Source organism: Nelumbo nucifera, chromosome 3, assembly GCF_055504915.1.
Source record: "Nelumbo nucifera cultivar China Antique chromosome 3, China Antique-T2T, whole genome shotgun sequence".
Lineage (NCBI taxonomy): Eukaryota > Viridiplantae > Streptophyta > Magnoliopsida > Proteales > Nelumbonaceae > Nelumbo > Nelumbo nucifera.
The window spans coordinates 421,998-439,951 of NC_142651.1; the positions used below are offsets into that span (position 1 = coordinate 421,998).

A 17,954-nucleotide genomic window follows, 5' to 3' on the forward strand; every position below is an offset into this window, starting at 1 on the left:
CCGGTCTCTCTCTTCTTCCTTTGGGCGACGACGACAACATTTGACCTCCAATATCTCTTTTCTTCCTTTGGATGATGGCGACATTTGAACTCCGATCTCTCTCTTCTTCATTTGGGTGACGTCGACAACATCTAAATCTCTATCTTCTTCCTCTGGGTGACGATGATAGCATTTGAACTCCGATCTCCTCTCTTCTTCCTCTAGGCGATGATGCCAGCATCTGAACTTCTCTCTCTCTCTCTCTTCTTCCTCTGGGTGATGACGACAACATCTGAACTCCGGACTTCGATCTCCCTCTTCGTCCTCTGGGCAATGACGACAACATCTGAACTCTGATCTCTCTCTTTTTTTCCTCTAGGCGATAGCGGTGGCACTGCCCTATAACTTCACCTAGCGACGGATGGGTGGCAAGTGGGTGGAGTAGAAACTATTGGAGAGAGAATGAGATAGAGTAGTGTAATTCCACCTAGCAGCAATAACATTTGAACTCATAAAGGGTAGTTTAGATATTTTGCATTGTTTTTTACGGAGATTAACGATAAGAATAGAGTTAGTCAAATTTTAGAAACAGCAGGGGTAGTATTAGTCGACTTTTAAACAATAAGAGTATACTTGGTCAATTAGTTAAACCATTAGAATAGTCTAAGAAATTTAACCCCTAAAAAAAACAGTCCGATGAGTGATTGGATACGATGCCCGATACCCGATACCCGATAACCGATACCCGATACCCGATATTCCGATGCTATAATCCTAGGCCGTGCCAAATAACCCACCAGAAACCTGCTTCTAGGGTTGCCGTTTATTTGCTCAAATCCTCAAACTAAAATCGAGTGTCAGCGGCAGACGACGACATGAGTTAATGATAAAGAACCATCGGTCGTCGTCATCGATCACCATCTGATTCAACCCAGAACGGTACCGTTAGAGCCATATTGGTTCCCTACAACTTGGTTGTGAACTTTGGATCAAGAGTAGTAAAGAAAAAGGGGACGAAGAAGCTCATCTAGCGAGCGTACAAAAGACCTAGAGGAAAGAGAGAAGAAGCTCATCGATGGACTAGGGTTTCGTTTTCTTCATTCTTCGAGGACGGGTTCGTAGTGATCATTGTTGTAATAATAACACGGTAACACCATCAATAAAACTTACAAAAACTGCTAACAGTATATTGCTTTGTAATTATAATAAAAAAAAAAGAATAATGATAAAAAACACGGCATCTTCTCGCGGTGTGGCCACGAGGTCTAACCTGAACACTAGCCGTACCAGTACCGGAATCGATATCTCTAAACCTTTGAAAATCGCTTCGACCGCTGTGGCAGATGGGCGCTCTGGCATAGTTTCCAAGAAACGGCCGGAAGGCGCTTCGACTTCGGCCCCTAAGAGCAAAGAGACCAAGCTCAGTGCTCAATCTCCTCCAGGTACTTTCTCCATCCATTTTTTTTTGACATGTATGAGTTGTACACTAGGTGCACATTTATGTGGAAAAGCAACTGTAGTTGTGCTTAGCTGTGCATGTTTTTTGTGTACTAGAGTTTCAGACGTGTTCTTGGTCTTCTCAGTATGATAAATATGTTTCTGTCGAAGTTTTTCTTTTGGGTAGATTTGTTCGTGACATCTTGCCATTATGCATTTTATTTGGTTACAGTTACGTTGAGTCAGTTTATGTGATGCTTTCTGTCTTGCATAGGTTGTATGGTGCGTTTTGGAGGGTTAAAGGGCTAGGGCTTTGATTTGGTATGTTTCATTAGTCCTAGGGTTTTGATCAATTGGTGTCAGATCTGCCTAGACTTAAGTGAGTAGCACCATGGTTTCAAGTCACTGGATGGGCTACTTGAGAGTTACGTGTGAATGGATGCCTAGAGGCTAGAGTAGAGTAAAAGCTAGCACATATCAAGTACGAGAGTGAGAATTATCCTGAGCGAGGGTTGTTGAGACATTGTTAGTGGTAAGTTACAATCGCAAAGGATTAAAGGGCCTGATTTGGTTCTCATTAATCGGTGTTAGAGCCTATCTCACATCTCGGGTTTGAATCATGAAGAAGGGCTGAAGTGGTTTTTTGGAGTAGAGTGAAAGCCATAGCTGAAAAAATGCGAGCTGCCTGGAATTAGAGCTAACATGGGTTCAAATGATCCTTTTTTTTTCTCTGTAATAAAAATTTCTATTTACTACAAAAAATGTGATTGAGTAATGGAAAAAGGTTAGATTAAAGAAAGCCTACATGGAGCAGGGTGAAAATTTCCTCGTGGAAAATTTATCAAAAAAAAAAACAAAACCTCGTTCGAAAAGGATATTTGCCAGTTGCCACTGGAGTGAGAACCACACACAGTGAGTTGTCAAGACATTGATTACAGGGCATGGTATTTTATGGACACAAGTGGATAAAAGGGCCTGGTTTAATTTTTACAGGGCATGGTATTTTATGGATACAAGTGGATAAAAGGGTCTGATTTAATTTTTATTAGTCCTAGGTTGTTTCTTGTATTTGTTGGTTTGAATCAGTTAATATTGGAAAACTCCATGTTTAGAATTTGAATCACAAAAAAAAAAAAAACTACCTGATAGATGGGCTACTTGAAGCTGTTGCATGGAAAGGGTAACCAGTTGCCAAACTGAGTGCTTCCAGAGAGCTATAGTATAGCATGGAATTGATAATTTGAATTTTGGAAGAAGGGCCAGAAATGCCAATCAATAGGTAAAATGAGGCGTCATAATATCAGCTACTAAGCATGGTAGTATAATATGGCTCAAAAGGATTAAAGGGCATTATTTGAATCAGTTATAGGTATTTCTCTAATCTATAGGTAGTGTCCCTATAATTTTTTTGGGTACAAAGGAAATAAGGTCAATCAGATCTAGGAAAACAGCATCCAGAACTATAAGCTAATGCCAGATAAGCTATAGCCCAGCAAGGAGATGATAGCGTGTCAGCACTGTGACCTTGATTGGTGAGCCAATCTACCACCTGGTTACCTTCTGTATTAATGTGAGAGTATGAGATTGTTATGTTCTCTATTGATAAAAAAAAGATTGTTATGTTGTCCTCCAGTTAAATTTTCATGCACTCCGCGAAGCACCTCCATGAAGCTTCAAATGAACCACACAACTTCTATAGTGACTTTGGAATCTCCTTTGATGATGAATTGACCAGTGATTTAAAAGGCTTGCCTTAGGTGCGCCTAGGCGGACAGGCGAGGCACATTTTAGGGTAGGCGCCTCGCCCAAGGTCTTAAATTCTTAGTCCCTATTTGGTAATGTTGTTCATTCATTCATCCTACTAAAGTATCTTCTTAAAAAGTAGTTAAAATTATAAAATCATTATTTTTTTTTTGTGTGAGAACTAAGAATTTAAGATCTTAACATGGACTTGTTGGGGCTTGCCTCGAAGTGGATTGTAGAATCAGGAATGTAATATGTTTTACATCACATTAGATACTTTAAGTAATGCAATTGAGGAAAAAAATAGATTGTGGGTTTTACATGCTTGAAAATGTTTTATATGTTTGATTTTATTTTTAAATTCACATTTGAATATGCTTTACATGTTATGTTTATGTGTTTTAATTTTAGGTAATAGGTTTTTTAAAACATTTATTTTAAAATTTAAAGTTTATATTTTTTATTAATATTATATTTAACATTTTTTTTTTAATTTTCACCCTTGCTTCAAAAAGGCGTGTGCCTTGCACCTTAGGCGCAAATTGACCCCTGTGCCTTTTTTGCGCTTTGTGCTTTTAAGACACTGGAATTGACTTCCATTCATAGATTTAACTACTTCGTGGGCCTCAAGGCCCACCCTCATTTTGGCCACCATTATACTAGTGATAGCAATGGGTCCTTTGGCCTGTTGTATGATTTCTCTCCTATGGTTTCTTACCACATACCTATAGGCACAATTGCCATCCTCTCTCCTAGATGCATCAATATTTATTTTGATTTGACCAGGGTTGGGAGGGTTCCACCCGATCCATATTCCATAGTATTTTCGGATCCTTCCTCTCATTGCCATTTTGTATTTTTGAGTATGTAAGTAATCTCTTGAGCTTTCTAGGGCCTTTTTAATTGTTTTTGGAGGCCTAAATTCCTTGTTATTAAAGATCTTCTCATTTCTATGCTTCCAAATATACCTGAAAATAAAAGCAAATTTTTTTCCCACGGATAGTGGTATGTCTTGTCCTTTTTTTACTAGAAATTCTATCAACTATTCTTTGATTGTAGTTTGATTACCTGAAGGGGGTGATAATATATCATCAACTAGCATACAAACTTGACCTGCTGCCTGGCGATGGATAAAGAGGTGGTTTATGTCTTCCATCTCTCCCCAAAACTTGCACTCTAGGTCATAGTTGAATCCTCTATCAAATAGTTTCTTTTTTGTAGGGAGCTTATCTCTTAGGGTTAGGCCACATAAATATTTTGATTCTCGGGGGGCATTGAATTCTGTTTATTCTCATGCTTATTTTCTAGATGGTTTCCTGTTCCTGTTCCTCATTTATAAAATCTTAGGCTGATATAACCGAAAAGGTTCCTTTTGGATTTAGACCCCATACCATATCATCTTCCTATTTCACTCAAGGGCAACACTATTTTTTTAATTTTTTCCTAATTTCCTTAGGGAATAGTAAGCCTATTTTCTCCATATCCCATTCCCTCATTGGATTTTTGATAATTGCCTCAACTTAGTCTGATTTGACTGGTTCGTACTACTCTTAACCCAATAGAATCTACCAAGGATGTGTTTGTAGCCCATCATTCCGTCCATAGGTTATATGTCTTTCCATATCCTATTATCCAAGACACAAACTGCTTTATCTTTTCTCTTTGTTTGCATATGCCTTTCCACACCCATGGAGCTAATTTTCGAACCGAGGCTTGTAGGAAGTTCTGATTTTTTAAATATTTTTTCCTTACAATTTTGACCCATCGATTATTATCTTCCTTCATTGCTTTCCATCCAAGCTTCATAAGATTTGCACTATTGATGGCTTCCATTTTTTTTGATTCCTAGACCACCATTTGGTTTTGACATACACACTACATCCCATTTGGCTAGGTAAAAAGGCTTCTTTTCTTTTTTCTTCCTCCATAACATTTTTATAGTTTTTCAATCTCCTTTATATTATTTTTGGGGAATTCGAAAAGGCTTATTTGGTAGTGTCCCTATAATTAAATGAAGAAAAATTGCCTGTTGGTTTTTGCTGAATATCTTTATTCCTCTGAATAAATAAGATGGCTTTTCTTTAATTTCTTTTTTATTACTTCTGTTATGATCTGTGAAGAAAACGTTTATTTCCAAACCTCATCTTTTAGTTAGTATTTGTAGATGGACTTTGGATGGGATTTTAGACCTTCAGATTCAACATTTGTAATAGTTGTTTTTTGTAGTTTTCTTTTATGATGAAATGGAAAGAAATGCATAGTTCTATAACTTTTACGAAAAACAAACTAGAAGATCATTAATCATAATACTATATGCTACCTGCTTTTCAGCAATCCAATGATTCCTAGTCTTTAGGCAGTTGTTAAATTATTTTTTTTTGTCATGATTAATATATCTTAATATTTAACATGTTTTATCTGTTATCTTTGCTTCTTTGAAGAGCTATCAGATACAGAAAGTGAGGAGACAGAACTTAGTAGTTCCAATGGAGAGGAGTCATCTTGGATCTCTTGGTATTGTGGGCTTAGAGGAAATGAACTCCTTTGTGAAGTTGATGAGGACTATATACAGGATGATTTCAACTTGTGTGGACTTCAAGGACAAGTTCCTTATTATGACCATGCATTGGACATGATTTTGGATAATGATTCTTTGAGTGGTATGGTTTTTCTATACAATCTTCCCTCGCTATTTTTCTTTTCTATCTTTTTCACTCACCCTCCCCACGAATCTCCACTTTATCATCTTTAGGTGTTGGAACAAGTTAAGCAATGTTTCAATCTTATATAAAGTTAGTAACTAACAATGGTTTTGCTATGAATTAATGGAAATGGTCCTGTTTTTCAACATCCGGATTTTCCCTTTTTCTTGTTTTTTTGGTATAATGGGGCAATTTGATGCCTTTTGGGCTTTAAGAATGTGCATGTGGGCTGTAATGACCTCTAAACATTTGAAATTGCTGTGGAGCCTCTACCGTTGGTACCACTTATTGTGTCTTTGCTCATCTCTAAACATTACCTGTTCCTTGCATTGGGAATCTTTTTATCTTTGGGAAAACATTTTACAGGTGAGTTGGATGGCGAAGAACACAGTGAGATTGAATCTGCAGCAGAGTTATTATATGGCCTCATACATGCCCGCTATATCTTAACCAATAAAGGATTAAATGCTATGGTAAGGTTTCACTTCTGATGGCATTGTTTAGAGATTGTTGACTTTATTAGGTGCATTTTATTTTGGTTACAAACTTGTATCTGCAGCATGAGAAATACAAGAGGGTGGATTTTGGACGGTGCCCTCGGGTTTTTTGTGCAGGGCAGCCATGCTTGCCTGTTGGCACATCGGATATTCCTCATAATGGCTCTGTGAAGATCTATTGCCCAAAATGTGAAGATCTGTACTTACCTAGGTGCAAATATCAGGGTAGTATCCTTTATTTAGATGTTTAAAATTCAGCACTATTACTTTTTGATGGACAAATTTGGCACCATTAAAACATAGATACATACAAGCCCTTTTATCTAGATAAAACTTATATGGATCATATAACTCTTGTTTTCATATATTATTTACATATACATCTATTTTTGTGTATTCATACATGTATACATACGAGTGCATACACATATATCAGTACATGCATATTCACACATATCTGGTTCACTTAGATAATTTTGTCTTCAAGAAGGTATATTGTGCATTTTATTACTTCACAAAAAGTATGGGAATGTACATCATCCATATACATCATGGGAATGTGAAGCGGAAAAAAGTGACAACTATAGTTGAGCTTATCTATATAGGGACACAAAAAATAGAGTTATTGGGTAAATGTCTTCTTGGATCAAGTAATGTGAGAGATAGCTGGAAGAAATGAAGAGAATAAAGTTGATGGAAAACAGTTTAGAGGAAAGGAGAGAATAGGTTACATGATTCCTATTCCTCTTTATTTACTCAAAAACATATATTTAAATTATAAAATATACCCATGTTAAGATGTTTTATATTCCTATACTATAGTCTCAAATGCATCATGCAACTCTCCCCCTTTGGTTGGAGCATAATTGTCATATATACCCAGCAATAGTATACAGATTGGACTTTACAATCACTTTGGTTATATTTGGTAACTGATCCTCTCTAGGTTAGCAAAGTTCCCCAGTTCAACCTTCTCACATGTGTGGTGTGATATTCCTATCCACATCAATGTGTTCAATTCTCTCTTTTTGAATTGGATTGTGGGCAATGCTTATACTATTGGACACTCAAGTTTGTGGAGAAGTGTCTTCAAGCAGAGAAACTCACAGGTCCATGTACAATGGTATGATACTTTACCTTAAAAGTAGATCCAACCACACCGGATTGTTTTTTACTCTTCTAGAGGCTAGATTTCCTTCCACTAGTGTAGAATGCCCAGAAGTTGACCTTTTGTTAGTAACTAAGCCTCCTCAATCTAATATGAATTGGCCTCAACCTTCATGTGTCCATTCTTTCAAAATATTGAGAAGACTAGACCTTGGAGAACGACTTAACTAGCTAACTACTCCAATGTCATATGGAATATCTGGTTTGGATAGCTAATAAAAAAATCTGGTTTGGATAGAGATAGATTTGCTTCTGTACCATGTGTTGAAACATACTGACATCATGTAGTGCTCACCTTATTGATCATTCAATTTCAGATACCTTTTTTTCCCATAGGTGTATCTTCTATCTTGGAAACAAATTTCCTTTTTTTTTTTTAAAAGAAGATCAAGGGTGTATTTATGCTGAACAATGAAAACACCTCCCTTAGACCTTGCCACCTCAATATCAATAAAATGTACCTATGACCCTGTTTGTTTGTAGTGCAATTTCATTTGAACTGGAAATGAAGTATGGGAGTCCAAATGAGCTTTATTACAAATTCTAGTTTACTTTTGTTTCAGGTTTTACTTTGTTTCCTTTTTTTCATATATTAGATGAAATACAAAAAGACATGTACCAAAGTTTAATAAAACCTGGAGTAAAAGTGAACCGGAATTTTCACTCCCATTTATTTGTACTAGTGCAAATAATGTTGCATTGAGCCTAATGTTGTTAATCCTTTTTGCACTTAGCTTAGTGTGTTAGTAGTAGATGTTGGAGTCTATTATTAGTGTATATAAAATTTGTGTACAATCTTTGCATGTGTATATGTTATTGGGGTATGGTATTAGAAGATTTACAGAATGAAGGAAGCTTGTGGAATGACAGTTTGGAGAATAGAAATGGAGGTTAATGGATTGATGTGGGTGGAGGAATGGCATAAAACTGAATGCCTAAGGGTTGCAACTTGGGTAAGCCTGGGTTAGGCATATGTTAAAATTTGAAAGGGCTTGGTCTGAGGGCCTGGGTCTAGTGTAGTGGAGTTTCTTTAAATTGGTTACCAATTTGCTGGACCCCTTCGAATGAGTTGCGTAATGGCTCAGAGAATGAGGTGGGGACATAATGGAGTCTCACAAAATGAGTAAAGTGGATCCATGGCATGGAACCAAAGGTTCCGAAATAGATTGAAATAAAGAACTTATTGACTGGCGGTGCCAACTTATATTATTATATATAGGGCGACCATAATTAAAAGGGGAAAGACCCATATGCCCCTACTTAAGTTAGAGTACATAAATTGATAAAAGACTACCTTAACCCGACCAAACAAACTTTAACTCAGTAGAATACAAACATAAAAAATAAAATAAACATTCCAACATTTGTCCTCAAGTTGGGACACAGATGTCAATCATGCCCAACTTGTCACACAAATTATTATGCTGCACACTTCTCCGTTCACAAGTTTTCTGTCATACCCACTGGTAGATTTTCTGTCATCAACTGCCCTTGCCCAATCAGCCTCTATATACACCTCCACCTTCAAAGTCCATGTTTTTGGAATAACAAACCAGCTCTTGGGAACTTCTTGAGGTATCTAAGGATCATTTTTGCAGCTTCAAACTGAGTTGTCTTAGGGTTATGCATGAACTGACCAAGGACACCCACTGTATTGGTGGTATCAGGTCTGGTCCTAAACAAATATAGGAGTCTCCCTACAAATCTCTGGAACTTTTTCACATCTTTTAAAAACTCCCCCTAACTGTCCTCTAGTTGATGGTTAGGTTCAATGGGTTAATCAATTGGCTTCACTTTTAACTTGCTTGCATCCTCTAATAGATCTAGTACTTAATTTTCTTTGGGAAATAAAGATGCCCTTTTGAGAGCAAGTTACTTCAATCCCAAGGAAATACCGTAAGGGGCCTAGATCTTTCACCTCAAATTGAGTGGTTAGGAATTTCTTCAGCTTCTGTATTTCAGTCTTCCAATCTCCTGTGACCACTATGTCATCAACATACACAATTAAAGCTGCAATTTTCTCTTCACCTTTCTTTACATAATATGATCTAATTGGCATTGTTTGAACTCCATCTGCTGTACAACTAAGTAAAACTTAGTAAACTAGGCCCGAGGTGATTGTTTTAAACCATATTATAAATTTCTTAATCTGCACACCTTCTGCTCACTACCTTTCGGCACAAAAAGCTGGAGGTTGAGGCATGTAAACTTCCTCCTCTAGGTCACCATTCAAGAATGCATTTTTAACATCCAACTGGTGAAGTTCCCAATCAAGATTAGTTACCAGTGAAAGGAGGATTCTAATCGAATTCATCTTGGCTACTGGAGCAAGGGTCTCTACATAGTTTACTCCATATACTTGCGTAAACCCTTTGGCCACCAATCTAACTTTGTACCTTTCTACTGAACCATTAGCCCTATGCTTTACTGTGAATACCCACTTGCATCCCATTGGTTCATTTCTTTCAGGAAGATCTACCAACTCTCAGGTGCCATTTTGTGTAAAGCGTTAGTTTCTTCCTTCATTGCATCTATCCATTCAGGTTTGGATAAAGCTTCTGCTACATTCTTAGGAACAAAAACATTGTCAACAAAGGAAAGGAACACACGATATGAAGGTAAAACATGATCATAGGACACAAAGTGAGAGATAGGGTGATTAATAGTACAAGATCTAACACCCTTTCTCTTAGCAATAGGAACATCAAGATCATTTATAACAGGGGGATCACAATCAAGAGGTTCAGGAATATCAATGGGAACAAGTGTACCTAGTTGACGAGGAGGATCTGCCTCTGGAGAGCCTGATGATGTTGGTTGCACAGTTTCAGGTTCCACGACTTTTGAACTCTACTAGCTCTTATGGCGGTGAAGAAAGACACAAAATGGAGGAGGATCAGGAAGTGAAGGTAATTGAGTCTGAGCCTCCTCAACCCTACTCTCCTGAGGAGAAACCGAGAAAAAGATTGATTCTCAAAGGAGACATCCATGGAGATATAGTACTTGTGTGAGATAGGATCATAGCAACGGTAACCCTTTTGAGATAAAGGGTAACCAAGGAACACAGAGAATGGCACGAGGATCAAGCTTACAACAAATAAGAGACAAATCATGAACAAAGCAATGACACCCATTAAAATAGGGGACAAAGGAGCCGTAGGAAACAAAAGTTGATGTGGGGCCTTATACTCTAGTAACCGAGATAGTATACGGTTGATGATATGTGCAACACGTAACAACATCCATCCAAAAGCGTTTTGGAACATTCATATGGAGTAATAAGCCAAGAGCTACTTTGAGAAGATGACAATTTTTTCTTTCAGCGACACCGTTTTGTTGGGGTGTCCTCGCACAAGAGCTCCGATGAAGAGATCCACACAAAGCAAAGAACTCTGTGAGATCACTGTGGAGGCACTCCTTTGCGTTGTCCGACTGGAAGATATGAATCTCAGTTTGGAATTGAGTGAAAATCATGCGTTGAAAATCTTTCACAATCTTTGGTACTTTGTCTCTAGATCTAATAGAATAAACCCATGTATATCTGGAGTAGTCATCAATCAAAGTAATGAAATACTTATATCTAGTCTCAGAAGGTAGAGTAACAGGGCCCCAAACATCAGAATAGATAATATGAAAAGGAAATTCAGATCTTTTATTTCTTAAAGGAATAGAAATTTCTACAATGTTTGCTCAATTGGCATGTCTGACACTGCAAGTCACTAACTAACAAAAGCTTAAATAACTTAGGAAACATAAGTTTTAAAGACTCAAACGAAAGACGACTAAGACGATTATGCCACAAAAAGGCATGACTCTCACTAGATGAACTTGAGGACTTTGTAGCGCTACAAGGCTGGCTTTATTCTCCAACACGTTGAGACCATCCACCATGCGTCCTCTACCAATTGTCTTCCCCGAGGCCAAGTCTTGAAACACACACGAATAAGGAAAAAAAGGTCATTGAACAATTCAAGGAGTGAGTAATACTGCTATGGAAAGTAAATTGATAGGTAATTTAGGAACATTCAACACATTAGAGAGGGTAAGATCGAGAGGAAGGGAGATGGTTCCTTTACCGGCTATGGTGGAAAATGACCCATCAGCCAGTCTCACCTTATCTCTCCTATAGAGGAGGTTATATGCCTGAAATAAATTTGACTTACCAGTCATGTGGTTTGAGGCTCTAGTGTCAATTATCCAAGGGGAATTAGATGTATGGGATGACACATGGAAAGCAATGGCAGTGTTACCTGATGTAGACGCAAAGGAGGTAGGGAAGGGGTAGGGCTAAAATTCATCTGGCGAAGTGTCCTACCATATAATTCCAAATGGTCACGAAAGGAGTTGATGATCTCTTCCTTGGGGTCAGAACCAGAGTGTCGCTCTTGGGGTACCATGGAACTAGTCTCTTGAGATGCCACATTTGCTGAATTATATTTCTTCTGACTCTACTGAGTTAACTTCTTACTTGGATCAGATGTTGATTTCTTACTCAATTCCTGAGCCCATTTAGGCTTGCCATGAAGATCCTAACATGTCTCGTGTGCTTAGACTTTTGACAATGAGTGCACCAAAGCTTGTCTTTGTCATACACTTGGTGTTTTAAAAGCGAAAGGCGCAAGGCGAGGCGTGCACTTTTTTGAGGCAAGGCGCACAATTTAAGAAAAAAAGCTAAAAAATAAAAAAAATTATAAAACATAATATTAATAAAAATATAAACTTAAGTTTTAAAAAACCTATTATCTAAAATTAAAATAAATAAACATAATATGTAAAGCATATTCAAATGAGAATTTAAAAATGAAATCAAACATATAAAACATTTTCAAGTGTATAAAACCCATAATCTCTTTTTTTCTCAATTGCATCAAGTAGCTAATGTGACATATTACATTCCTAATTCTATGAGCCGCCTTTGTGCCATGCCCCTCGAGGCAAGCCCAAAACCCTAATATGTAAAGTTTAATTCCTGTAGACCATTCAAGGTAGTTCAGTCCATCAAAGGGGATTACAGCCATGAGGAAACTCATATCCATCCCACCACTCATTCCATTTTGACCTTCTGAAATTCCAGAAGTTGCAGAATTCTCAGAGTACATGATTCAAACACTTTTCAGATCCTACACACACCTTATGATCCCTCCTAACACCAAAAACAATCCTAGTAACACACCAAAGATGCAGCCGGCATGCACACACTGCAATCTGGACACAATCTGAATACAAACCAGCTTTGATTGTCCAAATTTAGGTTGATTTCAGTGTTGTACTGCCCTAACAGTCAGACTCCACCAACTTCCAGACCATCCAGACACATTGATTACCAGGAGAGGTCATAAAACAGTACCGTCACACCACAAAGGTTAAAAAACAGGCCATCCATGACCTACAGGTCTTGTATTTTCAGGTATGGGATCACAGGATCCATAAAAAAAGAGGTTAGAACCTCAGAACTTCTCTGACGACATTCAACAGTCTTGATTCATTTGTTTTTTCTTGGTACACGTTCAAGAGAAAAAAAAGGTAATAGAATAAGTTTGTACCAGTTGTAGGTAAGCCTTTCTGAACTCAGTTGAAGAAGACAACAAGATAAGGAAGAGAGAACTTGTTCGATCTGCTCTCAGACCTAGTAGAACCGCTCTGATACCATATTAACAGAGTTAGAGAGGAGAAATAAGGAAGAAAAAGAGAAGGGAGAAGAGAAGAGAAAGGTTTTGGAGTGAACTTACTGACTGGCGGTGCTAGCTTATATTATTATATTGGGCGACCATAATTGAAAGGGAAAAGACCCTACTTAAGTTGGTACATAAACAATGATAAAAAACTACTTTAACCCAACCAAACAGACCCTAACTCAGCAGAATACAAACACAAAAAATAAAATAAACACTCCAACAAGGTTTTACTTTGTTTCCTCTTTTTTTTTTTTTTTCATATACAGATGAAATACAATAAGACCTGTATCAAAGTTAAGTAAAACTTGGAGTAAAAGTGAACCAGAATTTTCAATCCCATAAAATAAACACTCCAACAAGGTTTTACTTTGTTAATCCTTTTTGCACTTTGCTTAGTGTGTTAGTAGTAGCTGTTGGAGTCTATTATTAGTGTATATAAGATTTGTATAAAATCTCTGCTTGTGTATATGTTATTGGGGTATGGTATTAGAAGATTTACAAAATGAAGGAAGCTTGTGGAATGGCAGTTTGGAGAATAGAAATGGAGGTTAATGGATTGATGTGGGTGGAGGAATGGCATAGAAGTGAATGCCCAAGGGGTGCAACTTCGGTTAGCCTGGGTTAGGCATATTTTAAAATTTGAAAGGGCTTGGTCTGAGGGCCTGGATCTAGTATATATATATAGGAATATGATGTCTTTGACTATGGTTGTTTTTGCTTCCATTACCTGCATCAACCCTCATAAACATTGCTGATAAGTCTAATGGGCCTGAAATCCTTCAGCTCCAAGGCTTCCTTTATTTAATTTTTTTACAAAAGCTGTGAAATCTGCATTAACACTTCATTTGAAGGATCCAGTTCAATGGAACTCACAAAAATTTCTAAGATATTTCTTCTGATTATACCCCCAAACCTCTTATGGTATGTCATGATAAAGTCATCAGGCCCTAGGGTATTATTCCCCTCCAAATCCTTGAGTGCATTTCTTGTTTCTTCTATAGATAGTTTCTCTAGGCATTCTGCTTGCCTTTCCATGCTGTGTCTTCTTTTCCATGATTCATGATAGAAGGATTTGTAACAGGATATGACTGCTCTCTTATATCATCCTCCACAAATTCCCCATTGACCTGTATTAAATTTCTAGGTCTGGCATTTGTTATTTTGTAGAAAGACTTGGTGCTATTATTCCCTCCTTCAACAAAGAAATTCTTGCCTGTTGACACCTTGTCATAGTTTTGCTTGGCTGGAAGTACATAAACTGTTTTCTATAATTATATCATGAATACAGGGATTTGAACATGCATTTCTGCTCTTAATGGTTTTCTGAAGTATTTGTGCCAGACAACTTATTGGTGTTGGGCATTGAAATATGTTTGTATGTTCTTGGTTGGTAAGTGACACCGGATGTACTGATAAAAAAAGAGGCAGATAAGGGTGGACATGCTTTGTGAGACTTATGAGATGAATGCTGTTCATAGATCAATGGATCTTCACCCTCCCTCTCCCATAATCCACCCAAAGATAAAAAGAGAAAAGAAAATTAGAGGTTGACCCTTTCAGTTTCCCATTGAAATCAGAAGATCTAAGAGAGTCAAGTGCATAGACTTGTTAAGGATAATCTGTTCTAGAGTTTCATCTCAACAAGTCGCAGGAGTGAGATAGCCAGATCATTCACATTTTTTTTTTTTTCCCGTTGTGAATTGTTATCAATAATGGTGTCAAAACCTGAAGTGTTGAATCCATCGCTCAATTGGAAGTCACAAAAATATTAGATAATAGTTTATTGTGAATGGTAGAGTGGTTTTCTCTTTCAGAGAGAAATAGGGTGCTCTTGGTCTCAGAGTCTTCTCTTGTACAGGTTCTTTGTGTTTGAGAAAGGAAAGGGAAAACAGGTATTTAAAGGTCAAGGATTGGTTGGTTTGGGTTGGTAACTATAAGACACTATATGCTATTTTTTATTCTCCTTCATAGTGAAAAACTGTTTCATTTCTCTTGTGTACATAGGCCGTAAGGCCAAACCACATAAATCCTTTGTGTTTTTGGTGGTGCTCGCCTGTTTGGTTTTATTATTATTATCATGTGTGCTTAGATTTCTTTATTGTTGTTGCTATTGGATTCTTGGTTGATCTTTTGTTTCAAATGCTCTTTTGGGTGGCTATTTGTGGGCCTAATATTGAGTCTTCATGGGAATTATGAAATTTACTTTATAAAAAGATGTTTTGACTACAATGCGATAGTCAAGTCATATGTAATACGAGGTCCTCATGTAACAAATTGCAGCATTGCTTTGCTTGAATAAGTTCTGGTTGCTTCTATTTTCATTGTAGCAGAGAATTTAAGTAACAGAGCATGATATTGTTAATTATTACTGTTATATAAATCGTTTTCTATTTTGGTCTCATATCTTTGAGGTTGTTGGTATAGGGTTGATTTTACAATGTACAATCTTTGCTTTCCCCTTTCTTTGTCTCTTTGACATATCTCAGATATGGATGGTGCTTATGTTGGCACAACATTCCCACACTTGTACTTGATGACGTACCCTTCCGCAAAGCCTGCAAAGCCGGTTCAGTCTTATGTACCAAAAGTATTCGGATTCAAGATCCACAAGGGTTCAAGATGATAGATGATATCTAGGTTGACATGATAAGGACATCAATGCTACTGCATAATATGCAACCGGATGGATGTGTAAAATGGTAAAGAGATGTCCAGCAGAAAGAAAAAAAGAACTGGTAAGAGATGCTAGAAATAGCATAGAGAAGCTTCATCAACGCTCCACTAGCACCATATAATTAATCCTAGCCTAGGAATGCATGCTTTTTTTTATTTTTTATTTTTTCGTGTGATATGTGGCCCACGGGTAAGAAACTGATTATCGTCATTTTCCCATCACAAATCACTACAAAGATTGATAATTCAACGATGACACCAGAAAATAAATCATCGTTTTTTTACTCCAAATCCCAAGCACAGGAGTACATCCCATCTAATGACTGATACTATCAAGTTATGGTTGTCATTTGCCTTTTTACCATAAACGTTGTATCCCAATTCTCAAGTGCTTTATTTATTGCAAGCACAAATCGAATTTTCAGTTTCTCCCCTCGGCCTCAACGAGAGAATCTGTCGAGGAAGCCGCCTGTTTTTTATCATTAAACTGCTACGAGGAACAAATATGAGATAATGGCCATCGCATGTGTTTTATCATTAGACGAGGGGTGTAATTATTGGTTTAACAGCCCTCACATTGCCATCGCATTCAGCTAATCCAAGTTCATATTTTACATGCATTGGACATTGACTAAAAGCTTTGGAAGTTTTTAACATGTTTTTAAAATAAGGTATTTATACTTATATATATATATATTCAGAATCTTTATCTTATGCATCATATTTGCATATGAAGTATTGTTATGCACCAACACCAAAAGTTGAGTCAATGTGTATCGGAGTTTTGGATTGGATTAGGGTGCTTCCAAATTTTATTCAATTTCTAATCAAATGCTATTTGCTTCATCTGAGTTCAATCCAATAATTGATATAGTGCATCCGAATCCTAGATAACTGGATCAGATGTCAGATCAGCACCTAGATCTTAGGTCTTAATACTAATTTATGAAATTATAGGTTGTGTTTTAATAAATGACTCCAAAACTACTTGGCTGTTTAAATTTGGCAACCTGGATCGTCAAAATGACTCAAGTGATAATTAATTGGTACCGGATACATTTTAGGGTGAACTCAATTAATTTCATGTAGGGCTAGTGAGAGTCCTAAGCTTGCATTTGTTTGCATTGCAAATGCTGGTCGGATACATGGATGCACCTCGGTTTAGTTTTGTAAGCAATTGGTAAGAATATCGAAGTTTATTGAAAATGGCATCCATCACAATTTCTAAGACATGTTTGTATTTAAAATGAGAGAAAAGTTTGTATCCAATTTTTGAATACAAACCTTGCATTCAAAGTTGGTCAAATGTAAAAAAGTAGTTTAAGTATTGGAAATCATGTTTGTATTCATTAAGACCAACTACAAAACTTATCAATGAACAATTTTATATTTTCATGTAGCATATTTGGAGTTCACATTGGCACCCCACAGCACATTCCATATTGGAAACATGAGAGATCTTCCCAATGCATGCTGTCTGGGGCGTTGATGTGATCTCGCATAATTGATGTTGAATGTCGGCAGCAAAAGTCTTCTCTGCACACTTTAATTCTTTTTTGGGAGAATGACTGTTCAGCCCACCTTAGAATTCTTATCTCCACCATACAGGTGGGTGGATTAATGCCAAATTTACAGACATGATACTATTTATAGGGGCTACTAATAGACTATAAGAGGCTGTGGTTTCAAAATTTTGTAGTGTATTTCTCCGTTTTTTCTTCGGTTTCATGCAGCTGTGTAAATATCTAATCATTTTAAACACAGAATCCATCACCATCATCCATCTGACACAGAAACTAGAAGTAACGAGAACGAGAACAGACTAATCTGTATCCTAGGTGGGTAAATCTTTCCGATATCATAGATTTTCCCAGTCCGGTTTATCTTTCCCGTGCAACTGACTGACTCCATGAAAGAAATTGCATCACTCTGTGATCCATTTATCCTCAATTTGGTCACTGGGCTGTCAAAATAAACAACAGCGCTAACCCCATCGTCAAATGAAATAATTAATCGAGGATAAATTCTCTAGTGGTCGTTGGACAGTTTCCATTGTTTAATGTTATTGGCTTCATTAGAAA

The 17,954-nt window shown here is 37.1% G+C and overlaps 1 protein-coding gene across 2 annotated transcripts; it reads left to right on the top strand.

The window, feature by feature from the left end:
* The first annotated feature begins 777 nt into the window (after window positions 1-777).
* LOC104592672 (putative casein kinase II subunit beta-4) lies at window positions 778-16,164 on the top strand. 2 transcript variants are annotated; one of them, XM_019196934.2, is made up of 5 exons: window positions 778-1,421; window positions 5,610-5,819; window positions 6,228-6,334; window positions 6,421-6,586; window positions 15,687-16,164. In XM_019196934.2, exons 1-5 carry the CDS (start codon window positions 1,202-1,204, stop codon window positions 15,821-15,823), a joined length of 840 nt encoding a protein of 279 aa, XP_019052479.1. In that variant the 5' UTR covers window positions 778-1,201; the 3' UTR covers window positions 15,824-16,164. The 2 variants fall into 2 exon arrangements, with proteins under 2 accessions (XP_019052479.1, XP_010250412.1); XM_010252110.3 differs by having other exon boundaries at window positions 785-1,421; window positions 5,601-5,819.
* The last annotated feature ends 1,790 nt before the right edge of the window (window positions 16,165-17,954 follow it).

Bases quoted from the DNA above. Each gene is read 5' to 3' on its own strand.
- LOC104592672 (XM_010252110.3), top strand. From the start codon at position 1,202: ATGATAAAAAACACGGCATCTTCTCGCGGTGTGGCCACGAGGTCTAAC. The intron at 1,422-5,600 runs GTACTTTCTCCA...GCTTCTTTGAAG, and splicing joins CAGTGCTCAATCTCCTCCAG to AGCTATCAGATACAGAAAGT. The intron at 5,820-6,227 runs GTATGGTTTTTC...AACATTTTACAG, and splicing joins GGATAATGATTCTTTGAGTG to GTGAGTTGGATGGCGAAGAA.